The sequence below is a fragment of the Buceros rhinoceros genome, unplaced genomic scaffold (genome assembly GCF_000710305.1).
Source record: "Buceros rhinoceros silvestris isolate BGI_N320 unplaced genomic scaffold, ASM71030v1 scaffold16482, whole genome shotgun sequence".
Lineage (NCBI taxonomy): Eukaryota > Metazoa > Chordata > Aves > Bucerotiformes > Bucerotidae > Buceros > Buceros rhinoceros.
Genome location: NW_010398487.1, coordinates 82,281 through 91,391, shown reverse-complemented (window position 1 = coordinate 91,391; position 9,111 = coordinate 82,281). Strand labels below are relative to the sequence as shown.

Here is a 9,111-nt window from a genome sequence, read left to right as displayed (position 1 = left end):
ATAATTATAACAATGATAATTAATAATATTATATTTACTTCTTGTATAAACATTTGATATATTTTGCTAAAACTCTTTAAGAATGCACTTCAATAAAATTTTGAGTGCTAATGTGCCATATTCCTCTTGTTACTTTGGTTCTGCTTCAGTATGTCAAACTGGCCTGACTATTGCTGAAAAAATGGAACAGTTTTAGATTCAAAGAGTAATCATGATTTTACATGCCCATACTTATGTTAACTTTTGGCAAATTGTGTCTGTGTTCTTCTGTGACCTGTGAAGTCAGTATTAGCCCCTAAATTAAACCATTGCTTTTCATTTCTGAAGAAATGTCAAACATTAAATGTCTTAATCATCTGTACATGCACATTTTAAATAGAAATATTGAAAACAGAATCTTTTTTTTTTGCAGGTACTTGATGGTCTTGAAGGTATTGAGAATTACCTTAAAATCTCTAATTCAGAAGGCTTACATCTGCCTCTCTTGGCAACAAAGTATGAGGAGTTACAGGAAGCAGTTAAAGGTTGCACAGTAACTACCTTGCAAAAGGGACAAACTTTACTTAGTAAAGCAGATTCTCACAGGTATTCACTCCGTTTTTTCCGTATCTGTTGCGTTTCTCCCTATCTCCCTGTTCCTTTTTAACTAGAGTAGTTAGAATCAGACTGCACTTAGAGGCAGTGTCGTTAACTAAAATAATTTTTTTTTTTTTTTTTTTTTTTTTTTTTTTTTTTTTTTTTTTTTTTTTGTTCCAAAGCTCTTGTTCGGTGAGGATGTACTCCCTAGATACAATGTTTACACTGATGTAAAGCATGACTTAGATTTTCAGTGGCTTAATATCTCTTACTTTTCAGGTCGTAGCAGGAGGCTGGTGCAAAAAGAGTGAAAACTGTTTATGCTGATGAGTTTTACTTCAAAGGCAGAGCAGATGACCATGGCTGATGGTTATCTAGTGGTGAGCGTAGCTCTACCTTCCCATTACATGCTTCTGTCCTTAATTATTCCTGAACTTTGAATAGCTTTACTTCAACGCAGCAACTGAGAGTCTAGATAAATTATCATTTAATCTCATGACCTTGCAAAAAATTTTATCTAAAGTGCCTTCACCTACCACCCCTGATGTAGTTGCCTTTAACCTAGCCAAGGAATGAAATAGAAAATTTAAATAGAAAGTTGTTCAAGGGAACACATGCAGCTGGCTTTACAGCTATTGCTACTGCTCCAGCATCTCTTGGTGTTTTAATTAAATGAAAAAAAAAGAAATTTTCATCAGTGAAACTTTGACTTTGATTCCTAAACCAGCCGTAATTCCAGAATGCGTGCTGCTGTTCTCTAGGACTTCATGTTCTGGTAGATGTTGCCTCAACAGAAGCAGATGTTGTGTTTTAAATTACATCTGCACAGCATAGATCAATGTTAGGAATGCTAAAGTCCTCAATAGAATGAATCCCTAAAGTAACAAGTCATTAATTTTCTTCCTTATTAAGAGTTTTTAAAAAATGTTTCAACAGTCCAAATCAGCAATGGGATAGTAAGATATCACTGACACATCAAGAAGAATCAGATGAATTAAATTTAAAAGAAGCCTATCAGTCCTTTCTGGTAAATTTCCAGAAACTCACAGTAAAAATGGAGAAATAAGATGTTAATTCTGTCCTGCTTTCAAATCTCCTTGAGGCATGTGATAGTCTTATAGTAGAAAATAGTCCAAATAAATGAAAATGCTGAAAATCGTCACGTTGGAAGAGGAATAGATTACACAGAACTTTCAAAAGGCAGTTCTTTCTCCTAATCCTAGAGTTTTTCAAAACAAAAGTAGTAAGTCTGATTTTTGAACCCTCACACTTTTAAATTAAAACCAGCTAGAAAAATAGAACCAAAAATGTATATCATTAATTCTAAAAAAAATTCTAGAATGAGTAAGCTTTGTACATTAAAAGAATCCTTGCTACTTTTCCAGCCAATTAACTTGCCCATGAGTGTAAAGAACTGTCTTTATTGTGTTAATTTATTACAAACCAATGATACTTTCAAAGTTTTTATGTAAATTATAATTTTCAAAAGCTACAAATCTTGTACTCATTGCTTTTTTTTAAAAAAGAAGTGGTGCTAGTAGAAGTTTTTAAACATACCTCTTTTTAAGGAGTCCTGAAATAGTGACATTTTTAGAATTTAAGGAAAAAGGATAAACAGGTTGCCAATTTTTGGAAGAGTAATCTACAAAATTTGAAACCACCTACTCCCTAAAGAGGACTTAAATTTTGATTTCTCTTTGTGACCAGTTCTTGGATCAGATTCATACAGGATGGTCCATTAACACCATAATTCATGGTAGCAGTGCAAAATAAGGTGGTTTTTGTTTGGTTTTTTTGGGGGGGAGAGGTTGCAGAATTTAACTCTCTGAGCCTGACCTGAAGTGAGAGAAAATTTCCTTTAATTTTAGAGGACAAAGGAGGAAACCTTGAATAAGTACCTCTATTAACATGAGTGTCTGATGTAACTAAAGTAATGAAAAACTTATTTTGAACATATTTGTCTTACAAGAATTCTTATGTTGAATAAATTTCTGTAGTACATCAATTGATATATGGATTTCCTTTTTTAATATCAAAACTTCAGATCTTAATTGTGCGTGGTAAGTTCCTTACTATTTGAAGAGGACTGCCTCAAGTATTCAGATTGCGAGTTGCTTCCTTGATATTAAATGTTTTGAGTTATAAGACAAGCCACTGTTTTGTTATATGATATTGTCTTTTCTCCTGTTAAAACAATGTTTTTGAAGAATTGTTGACTTAGAGTGTATATGACATTCTTCAGTCAGCTCCTGTAAAAGCACTTGAAATATTCGAAAGTCCAAATAAAACATTCTTTTTAAAGTAGAAGTGACATGCCATTTATTTTCACTCTTTTCAAGCTGTTCCATTTGTGGTTTTAGTCTTTAGATAGTATAACTAGAGTCAGAATTATTTGTGAATTGAGGAATCAGTGAAACAGGATACATGGCACGTGAATCTAACTTTATCGCACTGGTGATAAATGATTTGTTTGGAAATGTCATTCCTGTGTTCTACTCATTATCAATTTTGTTTGGATTCAGTTTAATGTTTCTCTTGGTTATTTTTCTTTTAAGGGTCACTGGTTAACTCATAAGTTACTTGTCAAGCAGATAAAAAGAAAAAGGTTTCCTTTTTTTTTAATCATCATAATTGTTGAACAAAAATGAGAAATAACAGGTTTAATTTTCCTTTTTAGCTCTTGGGTGACAGGAATTCAGAAAATGATGGAATATGTTAAAAAAAAAGTAGATCATTTAACCAGGCAGTGTCCAGGTTATAAAGAACTCACTTTGAAGAAACAGAAATGGACTTCCTCACTTGAAGATCATCTCAATAAGGTACATTATAACACATCTTCTTAATGCATTCATAAACATTGCATTTCTGTAATCTGGCTAGGTGAATATTGAAGTTGATGCAAATAATTACAAATAAATACTGCTTTGTTAGAGAGTGCACAGTTGTAGCTAGAACGCTGAATGCCATTATCAGCACAAATGACCCTAAGGTTGTTCTGAAAAATGCAGCTGTTTCCATGATCATTACCAAATGATCTTCAATAAAGCATGGATTTGCTTAGGCAATGAGGTATTATAATTTGTTCTTTTGGAAAAGTGAGCAATCAGGACTGTGACCTACGTGCAGGTTTCCTGTACTGTTTCTCTGTCTTCTGTTTTATTTGACTGAAGATAAAAATAGAATTGTGACAAAACTGAGGGTTAATAAGCATTGGTGACCGTGAACCACAGCAAATTTTCAGTAAAGCTGAAGAAGAGTAGGTTCTGTTCATACAAAAATTCACTTTATTCCTTAAGATATTGGTGCATCAATGAAATCAGAGCCTTCTTTAAGCTGTTGAATGTTCTCTAGTTCTACAAATCTTTTTAATGATTTGTTAGGGATTGTACAGACACATCACTCCTAAATAAGATTACATGTGTAAATTCAAATTAAGAATTATAACCTTTTAACAAGGTTCATATGAAGGAAATCCGAGATCACAGACCAAAAAAGTAAATAAAATTTAATGACTGAATAATTAAGTCTGCAGTCTGATATTTTATATTTGCATGATGTTTATAATGAAATATTTTGAATCAAATGGGAAGTCAATTTGCCATAAACTGGTCCATTTGCGTACCATTTATGTAGAAAAGGCCTGGTGGTATTAGAACCCAGTGAAAATATTGTTAAGCTTCGGTGAAGATAAAAGATTTGCTGATAGCTGCTGTTGGTCTTGAAGAAATGATGTCACCAGCAAGGTAGTTTTTACTCCAAATATAGACCCCAGTTTTGACATACAGTTTCATTCTGCAGTTTGTTCTAATCACTTGGTTCCCGGTCTTGCATTAGACAACATTTTGAAGATTTGAGTCATAATTAATACCTGATCTTTCATTTCAGTAAGCAGTGCTAATTGTTATGTTCCTGTCAAGCAATAAACTTTCAATTCCAACCTTCTGCTAATGCTAAACATCCCAAAATGTTTGTTGCTAAACTCAACTGCCCCTGAGTTTTATTTAATGAAGTTTGAACCTCAGTTAGCAGCCACTTCTTAAAATAGATGGTACATGTGAAGTCACGTGTCTAATAATGAGACACACTATTTCTGGTGTCATCTGACTCTGCTCTTCGTAATCTATTCTGTTATCATCATGCATATATAACATCTTAGAGACAATGAAATAGAATTGTGTACGTGTATCTGCACAAAAGTAGATTTTTTTTGTTTGGCAGAGAATCTTTAAGTGTACCTTCTGGAAAAAAAAAAAGGAGCATAGTAAAAGCATTTCTGCCAAGATTATAATATGTAGATTGTAATGCAGTTGTGCCTTATTGAAAGAAGAAGCCTGGAATACTTAGGATAAAGGAAAGCACTATCAAGAAAATGAGAGCAAGCAGGAGTTTCTTCTCAAATTCTGACCATACCCGTTAGAATTTACTTAGGGGAAATAGAAGAATTTTCTTCCTTTATATTTTCATTCCTGGATGTCTCCGATTATACAAAGTACGTAATTTAAACATCCAAAGACAAGTGTTACTTCATTTTTTTTCTATGCAAAATGATGTTTTGTACTGTTTTTCTGCTGGCTACTTGTATAAATTAACTGTATAAATAATGCTCTCAAATAAAGGTATCACAGTCTGTTAAAAAGATCACCCCGATGCTTGCAGTTGGGATGGAGATTGGTTCGTATTTGTCTGAGTCGGAAAGCGTTTTGAACAAACACCTTGAACTGGCTAAACAAACAAAGGTAAAAAAAAGCTTTAATAATGTCTAGTACTTTTAGAAACAAAAGCATGCTGTATGTAATTCTAAATAACATGAGAGGCTGAGAGCTTCTTATGCATTCTTGGAAAGAAAATAGGTCTATATTTTAGTTTGAAACTGTAGTTAATAAACAAACCCACAGTCGGTCCTCCATATATCATCACTTATCCCTATTGTCTCTACCTCATCATGTTATTTGTTACTATTTCAAGATCCCAGTATCAACCCTTGATAGGAAGACTCTTCAAATGTGGATTGCTACTTCTACCTGAGGTACCAAGTTTAAAAATTGCGTAGACAGTCAGAGGCATGGAGGACTCTTCTTGTGGTTTATTGTGCCAAATAAAAGGGATGAATCAGCAAAAAGAAAGAAGTATTTTCCAGGTGGAGAAACTTGGAAGGGGGCTGTAAAGCTGCCATCAGATACCCATTGGTGATGTTGGGAGTGCAGCTGTGGTGTGAAAGCACTGCAGCACTTCACTTCGTAACACAGATGAGGCTATTTTTAAGCCACAACCAGGACATTTCCAACTCTTGTAGCAATACTACAGTATGTGAAAGTGGTTTAAAACCAGCTGAAACCTCTCCATGATCTTGACACAGGTCTGTATTTCATGGTTAAGCTGACCAACATGGCAGTATATATTTTAGTAGTCCTATATTTTAGGAGTTTTTAAAACTCAATTACTCCTGTGGAGGAGTTCTCTGTTTCAGATAGCAGTTTATGGAACCCAAGACCCGGATCTGTACAGTGTCGTGGAAATAAAAGTCACTTTAAAGAAATTCTGGACAGAATGTAGTGAAAATGTATAAAAACTTCAACAGATGAGCAAGAGCTCCTTTCTGTTCCATGAGACTGTATAGTAGGTTTCCATTCTGCCGAATTTTTGCATGCCAGGTTGCTACCTTAGTTGCCATGTACAATCTTCCCTGACAATAGTGACCTCTCCTGCTTATTCTTTCCATGGATTGTGATATGCTAGAGATTGTGCTCTTGGCTGAATGCCAGAGGTAGATATGCTAAGTGGTACTGAGTTAAATATATAGAAGTAGATAAGCACATAGCCAAATATATATGGAGCTTTCAGACAGTGAATATGAAAAACAGAATCCCATCTGAATCATGGAAATTTTTAGAAACTCAGCTCTGGCTCACACAGCATACTGTGACTTTTTTCTGGGTCTGAGCAGTTGATGCAGTAACAGATACAACCCACTATTTGATCTCCTCCTGATTTCTGCAGATTATTTGCTGCATGCAGTAACATTGGTTTGTGTTGGAAGGCAGGGCAGTCTAACCTGATGGGTAGGAACTAGTCTGGCGCTAGGAAGCGATTATTGATTCAAGAATGAAGACATGAGTGGAACTAAGATTCATACGGCAAAGTGCTACAAGGACAGACTTTAGAACAATTACAGTAGTAGCCTTATGAGAGACCCCAGTGCTTCTGGAACCTCACTCTAGAATGGACACTGGGTTCTTTTATGAGAATGAAATATCAGACAAGCAGTTAAGAGTGATTTAGACTCAAGAGTCAGTTTAAAAAATTGGGCTATACTGTTTATTAAAGGGATTGTCAGTTATGGCTATCGATGCTCCCATATGGAACGCTTCAGTTGTTTTCTTTTTTTACATCGTGAAGTGGTTTTCTTAATCTGAGTACTGAGATTCCTACTTTTTTCATTCAAAATTGCTATTTTAATAACTACATCTGTAGGTTGTAGCTATTTTCGGCATATAATGTCCATTATGAGCTGCTCTTCAATTAAGTAGAAGAATTATACATAAGAAAACAATATTAGTAAAAATTAACAATATTATATTAATACTCTCAAGTCCTTTTCAGACATCATACACGTTGTTCTATGCTTGTACCCTCAAAGGAAACTTCATATGAACTGGAAACAGCTGAGAGAATCATCAAAGATATGGAAGAGTTTGAACCTGCACGGGCGGCAGCTTTTTCTGGCAGAACTGACTTTCTGAATGAAGAACTGAAGAAAATTGAAAAACATATTGGTTCAAAACTAGAAATTCTGGAAACTTATGTGGCCTTTTTAAAGTCAGCTATGGAGGTACAGATTACTTACCCTCTGACTAGACTGTGAAACTCTTACAAGTGAAAAATGTTCTTTTAGCTAGCTAAGACAAATCCTGTACGTGCTATGCCGTGGAAGCATGGGGAGTATTTGTAAGCTCCTTTCTCCTTTACAGGAGCTCTATTGCAGCAGGGCAAGTGATCACTAACTTACATCAATGTAGTGGGTGGTCTATGCACAGATTTTCTGCTGATTTATATCACCCTTGCAGGAAGCATATAGTTGAATTTTTTCTTTCTCCTGCACATATATGTTCTCTAATTATATACATAAAAATGCTTACGTGTATATACTCTGACTCTTAAACATACTGATTTTGTTTCATATAATTTCAAAAATATTTCACATACTATGTTGATATAGATATTTATCATATTATGTTGATATAGGTATATTTATTGCTGTCTTGCAATACTTCCATTAAAGTGGTAATTCCTCTGAAGGGGGTTAAAAATTAAATATAAACCAGCTCTACTTGAAATCATAATCAGTTTAATACCACCGTAATATTGGTAGCTGTTCTGATGATGTTCGGGGCAGTTAATTTTCATTTTGGTGGAATGCTTGATTTAAGATTTTACAACACTGTTATTCTTTTATATTTACAAAAAAATCGAGGACAAAATCGAACCTAGCAGATTAAATTAGCCATAGGATTTATTTATTTGAAGATAAAGTGCAAAAATATTGGATTTCTGATTGTTGCTAACTCCAGTTACTTCATATTAAAGATTTATGAAAACCATTGCATTGATACACTGGTATATAATATCCGTGTTAATGATATGTGACAGAAATTGAACAAATGCTGCCACCTGTCTGCCTGCCATCTGTAAACCTGGTTTACAGGTTATTTAAAACATTTTTATTATTTAGTATTTGTATAGGTTTTAGGGGGATGATAGATCTTCAAACCTGGAAAGGATTCAGAGGCTGCTACTTGATTTTATCATGTCTGTTTAACTTCTAGTTGTAACAGCTCTATTTTTTGTTTTTGATACTTACTTTCTGTAGGTGAATGATGATATTAAAAATCTGAAGGAATTCTATAAATCAGAACAACTACAAACAAACAGGGAAGCAGAAAATAAAATTGCAATGGAGTCAGTTAATACTCAATGGCAAAAGGTTATAAAGAAGATTTTTTCCACTCAAAATATGGGTTGCAATTTTCTTAATTTAGTAAATGTGGTGAGTATAATCTGAGACACTGTATTGAATATTTTATGTTAGTCTGTGATCGTGTCAAATTCTAGTTATGTGATGGGTGGATTGTGATTTGTCCAGTACCTAGTTTTAAAGGAACTAGTGCTGCTATGTACTTTCAAAATATCAAAATATTATTTGAGTGCTAATGGCATTATACGTGATATAAAGAGTTTTGTGATTAACAATGACAGAGCCTTTAATAAATGATCCAGTACATGCATACAAATATAATACATGCATAGATCTGGTTTGTTCATCTTGGAAAGCAGCACATATACAAGTACAGCGTTAAGTTTATTTTACTTCCACTAAGAGGCAGTCTTTACTGAGTGAGTGTATAAAGTTCATCTAAGAAATGCGTGCTAGAGCTACTTCCTTGCAGATAATCTTTCCTGGTGTCTTTACATTCTGTCTGATGCAAGATGAGCTGGAAAAACCTATTTAAGGAGGGAAAGTGCTCAGATAGTTAGTGT

At 34.1% G+C, this 9,111-nt stretch overlaps 1 protein-coding gene across 1 annotated transcript in view; it reads left to right on the top strand.

The window, feature by feature from the left end:
- Positions 1-412: 412 nt before the first annotated feature.
- Positions 413-9,111, top strand: part of CCDC141 (coiled-coil domain containing 141) — a gene marked incomplete at its 5' end in the record, with an annotated part of 32,889 nt that continues 24,190 nt past the window's right edge. The window contains 5 exons of the mRNA XM_010131131.1: positions 413-585; positions 3,254-3,395; positions 5,193-5,312; positions 7,214-7,405; positions 8,444-8,620. Coding sequence (XP_010129433.1) covers positions 413-585; positions 3,254-3,395; positions 5,193-5,312; positions 7,214-7,405; positions 8,444-8,620 — 804 coding nt within the window. The remainder of the gene's footprint in view (positions 586-3,253; positions 3,396-5,192; positions 5,313-7,213; positions 7,406-8,443; positions 8,621-9,111) is intronic.